Raw genomic sequence first — 20,000 nt, forward strand, 5'->3', positions numbered from 1 at the left:
AAATATAATCCTCATTTAAAACTATGTGCAGCACATTTTGCCGTGGAGAGCTTTCTCAATCTCAATCTCAATCAGTTTAATGCCGGATTCGCACAAAGATTGTTCTTGAAAGATGGAGCAGTTCCCTCTTTGTCTGGAGAAGGCGTTGTTTATGGACCACAACTGGTAAGTGTATTTTATTATTTAAGTTGGTGCGTTTAACCGTTTCTGTAACTAAACGGTTAAACGGACATCCTATCCTCCTACATTGACAATTTGCCTTTCCCTGAGCTTTCTTCTCCGGATCACCTTGTCGCCCATTATAACTCTGGACTTTGCAATATTCTCAACTCCCTTGCCCCTCTCAAAACCCGATCTGTGTCTTTTTCCCGTTCCGCCCCATGGTTCTCACCAGAGCTTCGCCTCATGAAAGCCAAAGGTCGCCAGCTTAAACGCCTCCATAAAGTGGTCTTTCCATTCATAAAGAAATGCACAAAACTCATCTTCTTCACTACTCAAACTCAATAGCCGTAACTAAGTCAAACTACTACTCTGATCTCATCTGCTCCAACAAAGGAAACTCCAGGTCTCTCTTCTCAATAATGCATACAATTTTTAACCCCCCTGATTCCCTACCCTCTCACATGTATTCAAGTGAGACTTGTAATTCATTACTTATCTTCTTTAATAAGAATATCGACTCTGTTCACCTGCAATTACATCCGACCCCCTTGCCTTCCCCTCCCCGTTTGCCCCTCCCCAATAGTCAGTCTTTTTGCTGCTTTCTACTGCACTCCTCCTCCGAAATCTCTGATCTCATCCGTAAATCAAAGTCTTCAACCTGTTCTCTTGACCCCCTCCCCACAGCTCTGGTCAAAACCTGCCTCACTTCCCTCCTCCCTTTCATAACTTCCATTATTCATTCCTCTCTTTCCTCTGATATTGTTCCCTCACCTTTCAAAACTGCATCTGTTTCCCCGATTCTAAAAAAAACCTGGCTTAGATCCCACTAACTATAAAAATCTTCGTCCCATCTCAAATCTTCCCTTTATCTCTAAAATACTTGAAAAAATGGTGTCTGTTCAACTCCACGCCTTTCTTACCCTCAACAGTCTTTATGAACCTTTCCAGTCTGGTTTTCGCCCCTCCCATAGTACTGAAACTGCCCTAATAAAAATCACCAATGATTTACTCATTGCAGCTGATTCTGGACTCATCACTATCCTCATCCTCCTTGATCTTAATGCGGCCTTTGATAACATTTCTCACTCCATTCTTCTGAATAGACTATCCTCTCTTGGCATCTCACACACCCCTCTTGATTGGTTCCGCTCATATCTTTTTGACCGCACTCAGTTTATTCAACTCAAATCTTTCACATCCCACCCTTCCCCTGTCACTACTGGTGTCCCTCAAGGTTCAGTTCTTGGCCCCCTTCTTTTCATCACCTACCTATTGCCCCTTGGCAATATTTTCCGCAAATTCAATATTCATTTTCATTGTTACGCTGATGACACCCAGCTCTATTTATCTAGCAAACCCACTTCCTCGCTCCCCCCTCTGTCCCTAACCAACTGCTTATTTGAAATTAAAGACTGGTTCAACTCAAACTTCCTTAAACTTAACAGTGATAAATCTGAGCTGCTCCTCGTAGCCACCAAATCCACCCTTTCCAAAATCAATAGTTTCACACTACCCATTGATAATTCCTTGGTCTCCCCCTCCCCTCAGGTCAAGAGTCTGGGCGTAATCCTTGATTCCTCCCTATCCTTTCAGTCACACATAAATAATGTTACCCGGTCTACATACTTCCACCTACGCAACATTAACCGCCTCCTTACCACTCACACTGCCTCCATCCTTATTAACAGCCTCATCACCTCCCGCCTTGATTATTGCAACTCCCTTCTTTTTGGCCTCCCACAGAAATCTCTCCATAAACTCCAACTTCTTCAGAATTCAGCAGCTCGTGTCATTACCAGAACCCCCTCTTTCCATCACATAACCCCAGTCCTTCAGCAGCTCCATTGGCTCCCGGTTCAATTCAGAATACAATTTAAAATCCTTCTGCATACTTTCAAAGCTATCCATAACCTTGCTCCTCCATATCTATCTGCCCTCCTTCACACCCCCACCTCCTCCCGCTTCCTCAGATCCTCCTCCTCTATTCACCTCACTGTACCCCCTGCTCGACTTGTCACTATGGGGAGCAGAGCCTTTAGCCGCTCTGCTCCCCGGCTCTGGAACTCACTTCCACCTGACCTCCGCAGTATCGACTCTCTCCCTCTGTTCAAAACCAGACTCAAAACCCACCTGTTCCAGCTTGCTTATTTGTAAATGCACTGTTCTTGTCCTTTTTCATAATTGTTTGTTTATACTTTGCTGTTTCCTGTACCTGTTTTTATTATTTCTAAAGCGACCTTGAGTGCTTAAAAAGGCACTGTTAAATAAAATGTATTATTATTATTATTACACAAAGTGCAACGCTGTTTAGCTTTGTTAACTAGATGGGAATTGAAACTAATCCAACAAACCTTTTAAATAGTATTTCAATCAGACACCATCTACTGTTGGTGTTTGTAATCATCAGTTTAAATTATTTGTTGATTATATCTAATGTTTACTGTTTAACCGCATGGTCGTTTAGCTGCAGCAACGCGAATCATTGTTCTATGTTTATGTAACGTTACTTACTGTAGTAAAGCCATGTTTGTTTACTATTCATTGCCAAGCGATTATGCTACACTAGTCACATGTACGAAATTGTAACTGTAGAAGGCGTGACCTTTCCGGGCAACGTGCGATAAGCTGCTGTCAAATCACAACACAGGAACCGCTGGCACAATCAGAACTCGTTACGTATTTCTGAAGGAGGGACTTCGTAGAACAAGGAAGTCATCGGCCCGTTTTTTGGACAGTGAAAACAGCTGTATACAGATAAGTAAATTGTGTGCAAAATACTGTGTTTTTTTACACGCGAAATATGAACACATGTTATATTGCACACTGTAAACGGGACCTTTAAACAGAAGAAAAAGAGTTGATGAACGACTTACTCGTGAAGACGAGGATTTGCCGCCACCTACTGGCAGTTTGTTTCATTTTTTCGCAATGTGTTTTTTTATCATAAGAACACACACACATACACACTCACTCACTCACTCGCTCACTTACTTAATTACACACACACACGCACACACACACACACTCTCTCACACTCACACACACACACACGCACACACACACACACTCTCTCACACACACACATACACTCACACACACAAACACACACGCACGTACACACTCTCACTCACTCACTCACTCACTCGCTCACTTACTTACACACACACACGCACACACACACACACACACACACACTCTCTCACACTCACACACACAAACTCACACACACACACACGCACACACACACACACTCTCTCACACTCACACACACACACACACATACACTCACACACACGCACGTACACACTCTTTCTCACACAAACACACACACTCACTCATTCACTCACTCGTACACACACACGCATGCACGCACACACACTCTCTCTGTCTCACACACACGCACGCACACTCTCTCTCTCGCACACACACACACATTGACTTACTTCACTCACACACGCACGCACACACACTCTTTCTCACACAAACACACATTCACTCACTCACACACACTCACACAAACACGCACGCACGTACACACTCTTTCTCACACAGACACACACACTCACTCACTAATTCACTCACTCGTACACACACGCAAGCACGCACACACACTCTCTCTCACACACACACACGCACGCACACACACCTCCATCACTTTAATTCTTGGGGATTTTTTGGATGGTTTTATTGTGTGATTGCTGGAAAAGTCTTAGCTAATGCTTTAATTAAAAATAAGATATTCTGATTTCAGACATAAAATTTGGTTTATATGAACTCACACTCGCACTCACTGGCGATGCGTTTTTATATAGTTGTCTGCATGTGTGTGTTTCAAGCCTGTAGGATCAGCTGTGTTGTCAGAAGAGTTCGTGTCTGTTACTGCAGATTCCTCCGGACTCTGGAAGGATTGTGAATATTGTCATGACTCTGGTGAACTGACCGTCAGTGTGTGTGTGTGTGTGTGTTCATGCAGAGAACGAGTGAACTACAGGCCAGAGAGAGTCTCGTGTGCCGTCAGCGTTACACTCACTTCACTCACACGCACGCACACACTCTTTCTCACACAAACACACACACACACACACACACTCATTCACTCACTCACATACTCACACACTCTCTCTCTCTCTCACAGGCACGCACGCACACACACTCATCTGTCATCGAGTTATTTTACACCTCACGTTGTGCCTTGCATCGCCCTTAAGGGAAAAAGACACATTTTCAATACTTGGTTACAATTAATAATAACAATTGGAATAAACAATTCTTCCTTATAAAGTTATATAGTCCATTAGTTACTATAAACAACAGTAATTTGGCCTTTATAATGGAATATTATGTGTTTATGAGCTTTAAATCCGGCTCTTACATGTTAATCTTATGCAGATAAACGGTTAATCCGTTTCAAGTGGTAAAAATTAATTATTTTGAGGTTTCTGTAAACAAGTAAAATATAAGTAAGTAAAGTTTATTTCTAAAGCACCATTAACAGACAAGGAAAGGTCACAAAGTGCTTTACAGTAAAAAATTTATTATAATAATACAAATAAAATAAATAATAATAATATCAAAACAAATAAAACAACAGCCGTACAAATACCATCAAATAACATAGAAATGTAATAAACGCCAAACCATATCGTTAATTAAAAGCTTGTTAATTATTGGCATATTGCTTATTAAAATACAAATAAAAACGGGTGCATTTGCGATACCAGTACTTTCCCAAAAAAAATTGGTTATGCAACCTATATTGGACCATTGAAATGGATTAAATAAATGCATAGCATGAATACAAAGAAAATAGCCGAATATGAGTCTGACCGGTCCATGTTGGGTCGAACGCATCATCATGATTATTCATGAGTCGTTTCTGAGTGAAGTGTGTGTTCTGAAGATCTGTGTGTGAGGATTACACTGAAGACGAGATGCAGGTTTCTGCTGTATCTGTGTGTTGTCATGTTCTGCAGACACAGGATGAGATGACAGTGTGTGTGTGTGTGTGTGTCATCATGGGACATTGGTATTAAGTTGTTGTAATTTGGACTAATCTCTCATTGCTTGGGTAGATAAAGATAAACCTGGATTAGCATGAGCTAAATGCATTGTCCTTCTGTTTTTGTCTTTTTTTGCACCTTTATATGTGTCTCCAAATGTATTCCCAAATATATGGGAATATACAGCAAAAATATAATGCAATATATTACATGTACATTTCCATAAATGGGAAACTAGTGCTTATATTTTCAATATACGGCAATAAATGCATTGACCATGTATGGCTATATATTATCAATACACATAAAATATTTATAAATGAAGACAAAAATAGCATTACATGTAATATTCAAAAAGTTGTATGCTTTATTGTGTACATATATTGCACATACATGGTCCCATATAAATGTATGTTCACACACACATATATATATATATACACACACATTCACGGAATGAGTTACAACTGATTTCTAGTTCCCAGCATGCTTTGCTTCTGACTGTTAAAGGAGAGTAAAGGTTAAAATTAAGTGTTATTTAATGTGTTTTGCTCAATATTAATACAGGAGGAGATCTGTTAGTGTTTAATGTTCTACTATTTGGGGATTTAAAAGGTTTTCTGGTGTGTGTGAGTTTTTGGGGTCGTTGTGCTGAAGAGCCTGTGGTTCCGTTGATGATTGGCCGAATATAATTAAGACTATAATATGTGACCCTGGACCACAAAACCAGTCACATGGGTCAAATTTATGAAATTGAGATGTATACATCATCTGAAAGATGAATACATAAGCTTTTTATTGATGTATAGTTTTTGACAATATTTGGACGAGATACAACTATTGAAAATCTGGAATCTGAGTGTGCAAAAACATGTAAACATTGAGAAAATCTCCTTTAAAGCTGTGCATTTATGTTCGTGATTATGCTGCATCCACTCACAGAAATAAATCTTTTATATATTTATGGTAGGAAATTTATAAAATATCTTCATGGAACATGATCTTAATATCCTAATGATTTTTGGCATAAAAGAAAAATTGATAATTTTGACCCATACGATGTACTGTTGGATATTGCCACAGATATACCCGTGTGAATCGTGACACATATTATAAAAGTAATGTCTGTGCTCTTCTCAACACAGTGATAGTCTTTTGACTGAATACTTTAGTACATGGAGGTGTGCTTTTGTTAACTAGCTTGAAAATATGAAACATTCATAACGTTAGTAATTTAAAAATATAAGAAATATATTACATTATATATTTCTCTCTATATATGTGTGTTTATGCTTCGTGAGTAAATATATCTGCAATATATTAAACATGCAGTACCACATCTGATCACATATTCATCTATATATTATGAAGAGTATTACTAAATATAAAACTACATGCATTATGATATATTAGTAAATATATCGTCACATTTTTCAGTATACGAAAAGCAGCAATTCCTTATATATTATTCAATATATTGTTATATTATTCTGTATATTTTCAAATATACTGTTTAACTATTGATCATTCATATATAGGTGAATATATTTTCTTTTCATAAGAGTGTGAGCATCCCGAATCCATCTTGTGTGTAGATGTGTGTTTGGTTTGGTGAGTGTGTGTTACTGAGCTCTCGTGTTGTCCTATTCTTCTTCTGTCTGACTTGCTTATGTTTCCAGAGCTGAATTATTCAGCGATTACCTGCCGGTCACATGATAGCATGACCTCAAGTCAGGCAAAAAAGAAATGTGTGCTGGTGATCGGGTGAAATATTACCTTCCCTCACACACACCTCCACCGGGAAACATGAGAAGTGAAACTAAACACCGGCTTTTTTCCCCATCTCACAAGCATCCGCTCCTCTATCCTCACTTGCATTTGGCTTTTAGTCGGAGCCGTACGATTAAATTGTGCTTAAACTCCACAGTTACTCTTTTTCCTAATGGCTCGCCTCCGCTAAAAACGAATAACGTGTGTGAATCTTCATGGCTGTCCGAGGAACCGTTCCTCCACCGGATTATTACCCGTTTGATATCGCGTTATCAGCACAACCTCCGGAAGATCTGCAAGGCTTTTACAAGGGAAACCAACACATGTTGAGCAGATCAGGCTCGCATTATGGCCTGGCAGGAGGGGTCAGGAGCGCCTGGGATCAAGGACAGGCTAGAGCGAATACTCCCGGTCCCCCTCCCCCGCCCTCGGCTCATGAGATCAGCCACTTGTACAGGGATTCTCTCTCCATCAAGATGATCCCAGACACTCAGCGTATCCGCAGCAGAGCCGCTTCTCCCGCTTGCTTCGGGATCGACTCCAGGTATCCGTCCGAACACGTTTACGGTGAGGTGAACGGTTTCCCCGTGGAGTCGTCCACTTGTATAGTTGTGGATCCCATGGATGGGAATCTTCCTCGAGGAACACAGGCGTACGGTTCTGTAGCTTCCCAAAGAATGCCTTACGATCCTGCGTACGATCCGGGATCCTCGATGTTGCCTCCCGCCCCGACTCCGCTTTCGACCGGGAATCATCCGTCGGCATCCGACCCGAAGCGAAACGTGGATCCGGGGTTTCTCTCTCTCCTCCGTTCGGAGGGTCTATCGGAAAGCACGATAACTCTTCTCCTCCAGCATGGTTTTGACTCGACCTCAATGCTCACAATGATGGAAGATCACGATATCCGCTCCGTGGCTCCCAATCTGGGACAAGCACGTGTGTTGTCTCGCTTAGTAATCAATTTTAAGTCGGGAGCGGCCGGAACGACATCCATCCGAGGTCGATCCAACAGCTTCAGCCATCGAAGTGATCTTTACATGCAACCTCAAGCGCTCAACATGGATTCCCATCTCATCCAACAACCTCCCAACGCAATGCAATCCGTTTCTCCCAGAATGGGAGAGTTTTTAGGACGTCGACCGAGCAGCGCTCCATCTCAACATCTCCTCGAAACCTCAACATATCAAACCGGTCGGACAATGGGAGGTCTCCCGATCAGTCCGGGAGGATTCACCGCTTCTCATCCTCAATCCCGACCGCTATCCATGTATAACGCTCACACCGGTCTGGCCATGTCGGCTCTTCCCGCTCAACAACAGAATCCCAACGCCCCGGGAATGGCTCCCAAAACCTTCTCAAGCTCGTTCTCTCCCATGGAGCTGATGAAACGCCCACCGAATCTTCCTCTCTCTCCGGCTCTCAGTCCTCATCACAGTCCTCAGTTAATGCGGAAAGGAGTCGCTCCGGTGGAGAATAGCGTTCTTCCGGCGTCTTCTTCCCACCAGCATCAATCCGTTAATCCCAATAACAAACTGACCCGCCGAACCGGACCGCCCGTCATCGTATCCACCATGGCTTCTCCCGACACAAGTAATGATTTTCTGTCTAGTCCCTTCATTTCTCTCTCAGAAAAAAAGGTACAAAAGCTGTCACTGGGACAGTATCCTTCAAAAGGGTTCTAATATGTACACTTTAGGTACTAATATGCACTCTTTAGGTACAAAGGATTACCTTTTGAAAAGGTACCGCCACAGTGACAGCTTTTGTACCTATTTTTCTGAGAGTTAATTTCACCTTCATGCGTTTGTGTTTGTTTATATCCATGTGTTGTTTATTCTTTTGTCAAGTCGAGTCACCTTCATTTATATAGCTTTTTTTAACAATATAGATCATTTCAAAGCAGCTTTATAGTGATGATAGGAAATAAAAGTAACAGAGATTGTGGTAACACCTTATTTTGATGGTTCATAAGTAACTTTGCAACTACATGTCAACTAGCTGTCATTAGAGTGTGTAATATCTGCTAACTTTTTATTTTAATGCTCCCTAACAGACTTTACACTGACTATAAGTAACTACATGTCAACTTATTCTAACCCTACCGGTCTACTAATACTCTACTAATACTCTAATGAGAGTTGGTGCAACTTTACTTATATTCAACAGAATTTGTTAAAGGATCATCAAAATAAAGTGAAACCGAGATTGTTTAGGCTTTACAGCGGCTCTAGAATAAAGTTATTGTCCAGCTAAAGTTAGTTTTTGATTGATTCACTTCCGTTGCAAAGATCATTAGAACTTACACGACATTTGCACGATAACAGTGTTTGGTGCTCAAGAGCGCAAACTTTTAACTAAGGTGCAAGTTTTAAAAAAAAAAGTTAACAATGTTATCAGCTCTGTGTAAACTTCAAAAACGTGAATCTGTGAAAAACGATGACGGCGTGCACATGCATATTACGTGTTTAGTCTATATGTGCATTTGAATATATATTGGATGTCTCTTGTTGTTGTCAGATCTCCAGCTCTCTTTCGTTGTATTTACAGCATGGATGATGTAGAGAGTAAATGCGAAATGCTTTCTGAAATGTACAGTTTCCAGCAGTAGATATTGGATGTGTAAAGCAGATTTGGATAAGAACTCTGTTTTTAGATCTGGAGACTATTTATATGCGCTTTCTAGTGAGATTCAGTGTTTGTGATCCCAGATGAACTCCCTGGATGACTTGAATAGACTCCATATACATGTCGGAAACTTTGCAGCAGCTTAAGGAATACAGAACGTTTTTGACTGACCTTGAGCGTGTGTGTGTGTGTGTGTGTTTGTTGCTCACTGTGTGTTTTTATCCATGCATTTGTGTGTTTTATAATTTTAAGAAGAAAAGGAGAGTCGCATTCTCTGTTAGTTATAAGCCTACATTTATATTACGTATTCAATCTTTTTCATGAAGCACAAGTGATCAACATGAATCAGTTATCCCATAATGTTTAGGAGAATGCTATCAGATCTGATATATGATGTTTGAGGAATTATTTACACCTGGGCCTTTTTTTGTTTTGAGCAAAAACTTGCAACAATGTCACACATAGTAAGCCCTTTTGGATCCATGATTATGCATTATGCTTCATACAAGAACCATAGTGTTTTCATTTAAGTGTGTGTTAGTGTGTGTACGCGTGTGTATGTGTGTGCGCGTGTATGTGTGTGTATGTGTGTACGCGCGTGTGTGTGTGTGTGTGTGTGTGTGCGTGTGTGTGTGCGTGTGTGTGTGCGTGTGTGTGTACGCGTGTGTGTACGTGTATGTGTGTACGCGCGTGTGTGTGTGTGTGTGTGTGTGTGTGTGTGTGTGTGTGTGTGTGTGTGTGTGTGTGTGCGTGTGTTTTACAGTTTCAGCTGACCTCACTGCAGGCCTAATCAGAGTCTTAGAGCCTGAAATCTCATTAGTGTTAATAGGATATGCAGAGACACGGTCCTCTGAAAGCGTGTTAGTCTCTCGACACACACACACTGCGGGACTCCAGAAAACTCAATTGACTTTTCAGGGCAAGAATTTTCAAGTGAAATGCTGGAGATTGTTCACGAAAAAACTGATGATAAACTGATGATTCATGAAGTTTCTTTGAAGGTCTTAAACGGCACTCTTTTGTTAGGCTGAAGGTTGTCTGTGTTCAACACACTGGTGTGTGTGTGTGTGTGTGTGTGTGTGTGTGTGCGTGTGTGTGTGTGTGTGTGAGTTCTGACTGACCTTCAGTGTTGAAATGCGGTTGAAACAAATAATGTTAGTTGTCGCTTCAAACTATGTTGTAAAAAGGTTAACAAAATAGACAGTTCTGAAACTCCCATAGATTTGTGTGCATCATAAATAATGCATGTTAACAAACACATTTTATAAAAGTCAGCATGTGTGTGTGCGTGTGTGTGTGCGTGTGTGTGTGTGTGTTGAGTGGGAGGTGCTCTGCGATGCCTGTCGCTACTCTTATACTCTCTCGGTTGGTTGGTTTCATAAGTAGTTTATTAACGGTGGCGTTAAACAGAGCAGCGTCTGCAGATCACCGGCAAACACACAGACACACACACACCTGCAGACACACACACACCTGCACACACACACCGACACACACACACATACACACCTGCAGACACACATACACTCACTGACCAATCGCCCGGATGGATCCCGCCACAGGTCAGTGACACGTGTGTGTGTGTGTGTGTGTGTGTGTTTGTGTGTGGGACACGTGACTCGCTGTGACTTGAACCTGTTTACGCTGAGAACACCTGTGGCCGCAGTGCATTATGGGTAGTGAAGAGTTAATTAGCTTATGCGTGCAGCAGGATGAGTCTGTTTATGTGCAGCACATGTCCTGTAGAAAGACAAACAGATTAAAGACGTGTGTGTGTGTGTGTGTGTGTGTGTGTGTGTGTGTGTGTGTGTGTGTGTGTGTGTGTGTGTGTGTGTGTGTGTGTGTGTGTGTGTGTGTGTGTGTGTGTGTGAATGTGAGAGAAAGTAAGTGTGTGAATGTGAGAGAAAGTAAGTGTGTGTGTGTTACACTGAGAAAAGCAATAAGTAGAATTTACTCAATTTTTATTTGGCAAGTTTCTGCACGAATAATTTTCAAGTAAATTTCACATTTATGGAAATTAAGTAAATCTACTTAACTAAGCCTAGTAAAATTAACAAAGTAAATAAGTATATATAACTTGGCCTGTTAAATTATATAGAGTAATTTTTTTCAGAAGTCAAATTTACTTGTCTGTTGGATGTCTAATATTTACAAGTAAAAATTGAGTATATAATTTAATTAATTTATTTACTTTGCCATAAAATCATTTTTTACAGTGTTTTAATGTGAGTGTGAGTGTGTGCGTGCGCGTGTGTGTGTGTGTAAGTGTGTGTGTGGTTATGTAATCCTAAGTTTAGATCAAACAGGATTCCTCAATACTCGATCTAACAGATCATTATTTGTTTGTGAAAGACAATCGTTTGCATCATTTAAACACATTTTATAGCATTTAATGATGATTTCTGCAGCGTGTGTAGTGTTTGTGTAGCGTCAGTGTTGAGTTAGGTAATGAAACGTGCGTCTCTGGATGGTCAGTGTGAATAATTCATGGATTGTAAATGGAACGGCTCCTGGATATTGTATATCCGCACACACCGTGTGTCACACTCTTTGTTTTCAATTTTTTTCTTTTTTTTTTGCATCTATCAGTTCTCTTACGAGAGGTTCTCTCGTATTGCGTAAGTTAGCTTACGCTACGGGAAAGATTCATCTTCTCGAGATATTGAAGCCAAAAAATTATTCTTAATTTTTGTATCCATTGTCAACGCAGTGCAGTAGCTAGCAGACCTAGAGCAGGCTGTCTAGCGTCCTCATAGGCTGCCCTGCGCGAACTGCAGCAGCCTACCACTGAGCCCGACGTGACGTCACGTCCAATGAAGGGCGCTCGCGGCCTCACAGTGTCAAAGCCCTTAGGCATGGCTTAGCGTTTATAAGCAGGGCTCGTAGGCTGTATTCTCTGAATTTCATCTCTTCAGCGAAGCTCTCCGCATCGCTGGATCTAGAGAGAAGCCGCCGCCGTCGAGGAAGCGTCAAGCCAGCTTAGGACTGCGCCTGAAGAAGCCGGCCGTCTTCGCCACCTTCAGCCATCCGTGCGAGCTACGCTATCCGGCGACGTATCCTTTCTTGCAAAACTTACTGTCTAAAAGAGAAGTGAGCGTCTTTTTCAAGATGCCTCGCAATTCCTGCGGCTTGTGTAGAGCCCCGCTCAGCGACGGAGACCACCATTTGATCTGCGCTCTCTGCCTGGGCCAGGAACACGCAGCTCTGCCCTCTCGGGGGTATGTGAGCTCAGCGACGCACTTCCGATGTCGACCCTGCGGGCTCGGCTCGAAGTGTTCAACCCTCAAGCTGTCACTCCGTCCTTTGCAGGACCGCGCAAAGATGCGCCGTTCTCAAAGGCCGCCGGAGCCGGTGGCCACAGCGACGCGCTCGCCGGACTCCCTCCCTCGAGCCTCGCTCTCGCTTTTCCCGCCTCCCCTCACAGACGCGCAGCTGCCGCTCACGAGCCGCACTGCCGTCGTTTCTGATGCAAATGCTCACCGGAATGACTCCCTCGAGCGTCTATCTCTCCACCCCCCTCCCGGACGAGCAGCCGCCGGCTCCCGCCCGCGCTGCCCCCGCCTCAGGGGACGAGGCGCTTGATATGGATGAGGACGCGCCGCTGACAGCTGTTCTAACCGCGGCTAGCTTTCTTTACGTTACAAGAAAGCTATCCCATCCCGCATGTGTCACCGGCGAAATAAGGAAAGAGTGTGTTAGTCCCGCCGAGGCCGGACTATCCCCCATTTCTCAAACATTTCTCAGCTCCTCTTAATTCAAGCGGCTGGTAATGTCAATATTGCAGCATGAGCCTGTTATATAACACACACGCCTGCAAACAAACGCCGACACACAGGAACTGTGATGACGCTCTCTTTATCTGCTCACGCTAACTGAAACTGATGTGGTTTCCCCCTGTGGCTCAGTGGCTAAACCCACAGCTTTTGCGCCAGAGCCCCGTGTTCATTCCCGGCTCTTGCAGCGGATAAAATTTTTATGAAGTTCTGGAATCGCGGCCAGCTTTCTTACGTACAGAAAGCGAACGCGCCCTCCCGGGCGCCCCGTGCGCATGCATCACCGCCGAAATGAGGAAAGAGTGTGTTTTAGTCCCGCCGAGGTCAGACTATCCCCCATTTCTCAAACATTTCTCAGCTCCTCTTAATTTGAGCGGCTGGTAATGTCAATATTGAAAAAAGTGAAAGTGACACGTGATTGCCCAGTATGGTAACCCATACTTGGAATTTGACCTCTGCATTTAACCCATCCAAGTAAGTGCACACACATTAGTAGCAGAGTAGTGAGTAGTGAACACACACACACTGCAAACGTGGATACACACACCCGGAGCAGCGGGCAGCCTTGAGTGGCGCCCGGGGAGCGATTGGGGTTAGGTGCCTTGCCAAAGGACACCTCAGTCATATTCCTTGCTACCATTAGGCCATGACTGCCCCTTGCAGCATGAGCCTGTTATATAACACGCACGCCTGCAAACAAACGCCGACACACAGAAACTGTGATGACGCTCTCTTTATCTGCTCGCGCTAACTGAAGCTTTTGTCATTCCCCCCTGTGGCTCAGTGGCGAAATCCACAGCTTTCGCGCCAGAGACCCGTGTTTGATCCCGGCTACTGCAGCAGATAAAAATTATGCGGCTCCCCTCAGCGAGCTGCCGTATTCAGATCCGGCTCTCGTCGATGGTGTTTTTAGTGTAGAAAAGGTGCCCACACCTCAGTGTTCACCCTTACACACAAGCACAACACTTCCCGTGTCACTCAAAGAGCCCACTCCCTTAAAGCAGTAAATAGCCGCTCAAGTGTTAAACGTAGGAAATGTGTCCACGAGTCCGTGCCCACCCCTACTTTCTGCCCACTCTTTCACACGGCCATTAAAACTCATATCAGTCAGAATATAAACGTAAGTCCAGTGCCCGCCCACAAGCGTTCACGCTTACTAACACACATCTCTCCCCAAGCGCTGCCCGCGCATTCCAGAGTTGTCACAAAATGCCACCAATCACGGCGTCACATATAACTGTAAGTCTCGTGCCTGCTCACGCTTACTTATGAACACTCTGCTCAAAGCGCAGCGCGCGTCACAGAGTTATCATAAAACGATCCCCATCCAAGCGATCTGGACGTCAAATATGTATGTACGTTTCGTGGCCGCTCACAAGCCTTCACGGTTACTAATAAACACTTTGCCCAAAGCGCCTTGCGCGCGTCAAAACGCTCCCCATCCAAAGCGATCGGGACGTCAAAGTTATGTGTAAGTCTTGTGCCCGCACAAAAGTGCTCACGCTTACTAATAAACACTCTGCCCAAGGCTCCGCTCATGCATCACAAAGTGATAAAGTGATAAAGGGCGCTTCCCATTCATGGAAATCGGGACGCCTCTTATGTACCAGCCTGTCACGGCTGTCAGCGAGCTGCCGCTTGCAAGCACCGAGGGTGCGCGCGCCTTGCCCACACATCCGGTTCAGTTCTCGACCCCGCAGAGCGCGGCGATCAGAACCTGGAGACCATTCGCCCCCTAGCTACATATATAAAAGCATGGGAAGCCATTCCAGGGGTTTCAGAATGGGTGCTGAGCACAATAAGGCACAGCTATTCGCTACAGTTTGCTCACCGTCCTCCGCGCTTTAAGCACGGACCGCGACAACTGTGAATGCAGAAGTAACACATCTACTTCGCGCAGACATAGCGAAGCTGCTGTGCAAAGGGGCCATAGAATTGGTACTGCCTTCTCTGAGCGAGTCAGGCTTCTATAGCCTTTATTTTCTCGTACGCAAGAAGGACGGAGCCCTCAGACCCATCTTAGATCTGAGATGTTTGAACGAGGTGCTTATGAAAAGACCGTTCAAAGTGTTTACAACCAGAAAAATCCTTGCGCACGTTCGCCTGTGGGACTGGTTTATTTCTCTCGATCTTCGACGGTCAGGTTTATCAATACTCCGTCCTGCCGTTCGGCATGTCCCTGGCACCCCGTACATTTACCAAGTGCATGGACGCAGCTCTCGCCCCCTTGAGAAATCAGGGTTTGCGAATTATGAACTATCTGGATGACTGGCTGATTTGGCACAGTCAGAAACAGAACTGCTATCTCACAGAAATGTGCTCCTCAGTCACATGGAGAGCTTGGGTCTCACGGTCAACTGGACCAAGAGCTCATTACTGCCCAGTCAGTCAATTTCCTTTCTAGGAATAGAACTGGACTCTGTGGCCATGACGGCTCGTTTATCGACACAGCGCGCGCGCCGTGTTTGACATCTAGCCGCGTCTTTCCAGAAGGGCAGCATCATTCCTCTGAAGACATTCCAGAGGATGCTGGGCTGTATGGCCTCAGCTGGGCTTACTGCGCATGCGCCCGCTTCAACGCTGGCTCAATGCTTGTGCGTCTCGCCGAGCTTGGGCTGCTGGCTGCGAACGAATCAGAGTGACTCAGACCTGTATTACGGCTCTGCAGCCCTGGTTAACAGCAGGCTGGTATCAGCGGGGTGTGATGATGGGAGCGGTCTCGTACTGAAAGCTCATCTCGACAGATGCGTCCAACTCAGGTTGGGGTGCGCACTTCGAGGGCAGACCGGTCTTTGGCCTCTGGTCAGACCAGGAGAAGCTCCTTCACATAAACTGTCTGGAAATGTTAGCGGTCGAGAACGCGCTGAAGCGCTTCCTCCCGCTCATACAGGACCACCATGTTCTAGTCTGATCAGACAACATGTCAGTGGTTTCCTTCGTGAACCGTCAGGGCGGCGTCAGATCTAGGAACCTCTGCGATCTGACAGAGCGCTTCCTCACGTGGTCTCAGCAAGACCTGCACTCGCTGAGAGCTGCACATGTGCCAGGCCACCTGAATGACGGCCCAGACAAACTATCCAGGGACAACGTTGCCCCAGGGGAATGGTGCCTGCCCCCCCAAACGGTCCAGAAATTATGGCCACCTGTTCGGCAAAGCGGAAGTCGACCTATTTGCGTCAAAAGACAACGCTCACTGCCCAATGTTCTTTTCGAAGAACGAGGACGCGCAGGCCCAAGTCTGGCCCAGCCGCCCTCTGTATGCCTTCCCTCCGATCTCTCTGCTACCGCAGGTAATCAAGAGGATCAGGGAAACGCGCCACTCAGTCCTCCTCATAGCCCCACGTTGAGAGAATCAGATTTGGTTCCCGGAGCTGACGCGGCTGTCACTGACAGCCCCGTGGCCAATTCCGGTGAGAACGGATCTCCTCTCACAAGCTCGCGGCTCGATCTGGCATCCCCATCCAGAGCGCTGGTCTCTGCACGCATGGGTAATCAACGGGTAACGTTGCCCTGCTAGAAGGAGTGATGAACAAGATCACGCAGTCTAGAGCTCCCTCTACTAGAAAGCGTTACGTGTCTAAATGGTCAGTGTTCTCCAAATGGTGCACTGACAAAAACCTGGACCCACGGACGTGTGGGGTCTTGCGGCTGCTCAGTTCCAACAAGAGCTGTTGGATAAGGGGAGGTCCCCATCCACGCTCAAAGTCTATGTGGTGGCTGTTGCAGCGTTCGCTGAGTCGACGCGAGGCCGGTTGCTAGGGAAAAATGAGCTTGTCATCCGCTTCCTCAGAGGAGCCAGAAGGATGAACCCTCCGCGCCCCCTGTCGGTTCCTATGTGGGATCTTTCATTGGTCCTCGAGGCCCTGAAAGCTTTCCCCTTTGAAACACTGGACTCCGTGGAGTTAAAGTACCTATAACTCAAAACCGTTTTCCTGACAGCACTGTCATCAGTGAAACGTGTGGGGGACTTACACGCACTGTCTGTCAGCGCCGCGTGTCTCGAGTTCGGGCCAAATGACTCAAAAGTCATCCTCAAACCTAGACACGGTTATGTTCCTAAAGTGATTGGCACTCCATTCAGAGCGCAGGTAATTTCTCTATCGGCTCTGCCTTCATCCGATAATGAGAGCGACGTTAATCTCCTCTGCCCATTCAGGGCACTGAGGATTTACACTGCGCGCTCCGCCCCTTTCAGGTGCTCGGAGCAGCTTTTCGTTTCGTTGGTGGGGCACCTCGAAACAAAGCCTATCCAGATGGATTTTGGACACTATAACGCTTCGACAGGTCTGCAATACCCCCTGGGCATCAGGGCTCATTCCACCAGAGGCATGGCCTCTTCGTGGGCATGGTCCAGCGGAATTTCTATTCACGACATATGTGTGGTGGCGGGCTGGGCCTCCCTGTCCACCTTTGTCAGGTTTTATAACCTAGAAGTTCCCGCTCTGCAGGCAAAACTTCTGTCAGTTTAAGTGAGATGTACGTTCTGTCCACAGATTTTCGTGCGCAGGCTACTCTCACGTACACTAGCTCTTCTGGTTGAGCTGCACTATTGGGTATGTGCTATATGCTTATGAGTGCTTATGTACAAGTGCTTGCCCGCATTGCTGGCCACCTTATTTCCCACTTTTTTGGGTTCCCTGGAAAGCCCTGGGACTCATTGTGGATGCTTGGTGCGCACGGCGTTGACAAAGGGTTCCCGTAGCGTAAGCTAACTTATGCAATACGAGAGAACCTCTCGTAAGAGAACGTATCGGTTACCTAACGTAACCTCTCTAGAAGAGGGAACGAGTATTGCGTAACCTGCCGTGCTTGCGCCACGAGCGTTTTTCGCTTCAGTAGATGAAAACCAGAGAATAAAGCCTACGAGCCCTGCTTATAAACGCTACGCCATGCCCATTCTGGCGGACTTTGACACTGTGAAGGTGCGAGCGCCCTTCATTGGACGTGACGTCACGTCGGGCTCAGTGGTAGGCTGCTGCAGTTCCCGCAGGGCCGCCTATGAGCACGCTAGACAGCTTGCTCTAGGTCTGCTAGCTGCTGCACTGCGTTGACAATGGATACAAAAATTAAGGATCATTTTTTGGCTTCAATGTCTCGAGAAGATGAATCTTTCCCGTAGCGTAAGCTAACTTACGCAATACTCGTTCCCTCTTCTAGAGAGAACCGGGGTTACGTTAGGTAACCGATATCTTCATCTGTTTTATTTTTACAGAAGTGTTTCCACCACAGAAAAAAAATAAAAATAAAAAGTTAATTCCGACTTTTTATCGCACATTTGTGTTTTTTTCACTCAGAACTGTGTGATCCTTTTTTAATAATTATTCCCTGACAGAAACAAGCTTTTTCTTTCTCGTATACAGTGACCCCAAATGTTACGTAAATGAGACAACGTATAAAATCAATTGTTATTTATTGTGATTAAAGACACACAAACACACTTTACAATCTGATCCTCTTACTGGCGGAAGTTTGTTGGGATTGAAATGCTGAAATAGAACAAGTTGAAGTGTTGAAAATGAAAAGTTTGTTTATTTGTGTTTCGTAAATTATAAATGTAACTTTTTTTAAAATGACATCAGACATGTAAAGTTTTGTTGGTCCCGGAAGTAAAAAAAATAAGTAATCAAAATAATTCCTTCGTTAATAATTCGTTACACAGACTTAACAAAATCCACATGCCCAACCCAAAATCTACACACCTTCTATACAAACTTCACACCCTGTACTAAATTGAGTATAAACAGCCTAAACTTGCTGCAAAGTCTGCAACTTTAGTCCGAGCACGTGATTTTGCACGTGTCTCTCTCAGTCGCGGAAAATACTTTTCAATACTCATCTGTATTGAAGCAGCAAACATTCAGTGTAGGAGTAAAAGAAATGACATAACAATATTTATAATAAGTTTATTTGATTCACAGCTGTTCATATAGTGTTTTGACCTCGACAACCAAACTGCATTTTACCGCAAACCTGCGACTAGTTAACTTTCTGAAGAAGGCGCATCGCTTGTTTGCTGGGTCGCTCTGCGACATTTACACACTGACAACATTGTATTCAGAATATAAATATTTTTTATAGCACTTTTTAATGTGTGATTGTGTAAAGGTTCACGAGATACCAACCTTTCGTGAACTTGTGAATTTCGCCAGCCGTCTTCTCTGATCTCGTTTTCATGGAGACAGACGCTGTGTGTGTGTGTGTGTGTGTGTGAGAGAGAGAGAGAGAGAGAGAGAGAGAGAGAGAGAGAGAGAGAGTGTGTGTGCAGCTGAACGAACACGCTGCGTGTTTTAAATAGCGTTAAAAAAATAAATGAATAACGAAACGCATATGTGGCGCCTGTGTTGATGTGTGTGTGTGTGTGAAACACTTGAGTAACTGTGTTTATGTACAGGCACAAGCTACTTGTATTTATTTATTTATTTATTTATTCATTGTTATATCCAAATTGCCAAATTGTGTGCACTATATAAATAAAAAACACATTATTTTTATTAATATTATTATAATTATTTTATATTTAAATATAATGCGACACGTTTTGGACCTCTTTAGTTGAGATAATAACAGACAACCCTGAGATATTTTGTTGTTGTTTTACATTCACTGCAGTTATTATTTATCATTTATATTTAAAAATTACAGATTGCAATGGAACAGAATTATTGACATT

General features: G+C 44.3%; 1 protein-coding gene across 4 annotated transcripts in view; it reads left to right on the forward strand.

Moving 5' to 3' along the window:
* The window catches only part of ctbp2l (C-terminal binding protein 2, like), a 45,033-nt gene that overhangs the window by 1,307 nt on the left and 23,726 nt on the right, over nucleotides 1–20,000 (forward strand). For 2 of the 4 annotated variants that reach the window (XR_013204024.1, XM_077230811.1), the window contains exon 1: nucleotides 7,038–8,522. The exons of 1 other annotated variant lie outside the window; for it this stretch is intronic. Coding sequence is in view for 2 of the 3 variants with exons in the window: in XM_077230811.1 (XP_077086926.1) it covers nucleotides 7,148–8,522 (1,375 nt within the window). In the remaining variant the exon portion in view is untranslated. Of the gene's footprint in view, nucleotides 1–7,037; nucleotides 8,523–10,976; nucleotides 11,031–11,064; nucleotides 11,120–20,000 lie in introns of those variants that run through there. One more of the 4 variants, XM_077230813.1, reaches the window with a different exon arrangement.

The sequence above is a fragment of the Siphateles boraxobius genome, unplaced genomic scaffold (assembly GCF_051911475.1).
Source record: "Siphateles boraxobius isolate OS27281-9 unplaced genomic scaffold, OSU_SipBor_1 151, whole genome shotgun sequence".
NCBI lineage: Eukaryota > Metazoa > Chordata > Actinopteri > Cypriniformes > Leuciscidae > Siphateles > Siphateles boraxobius.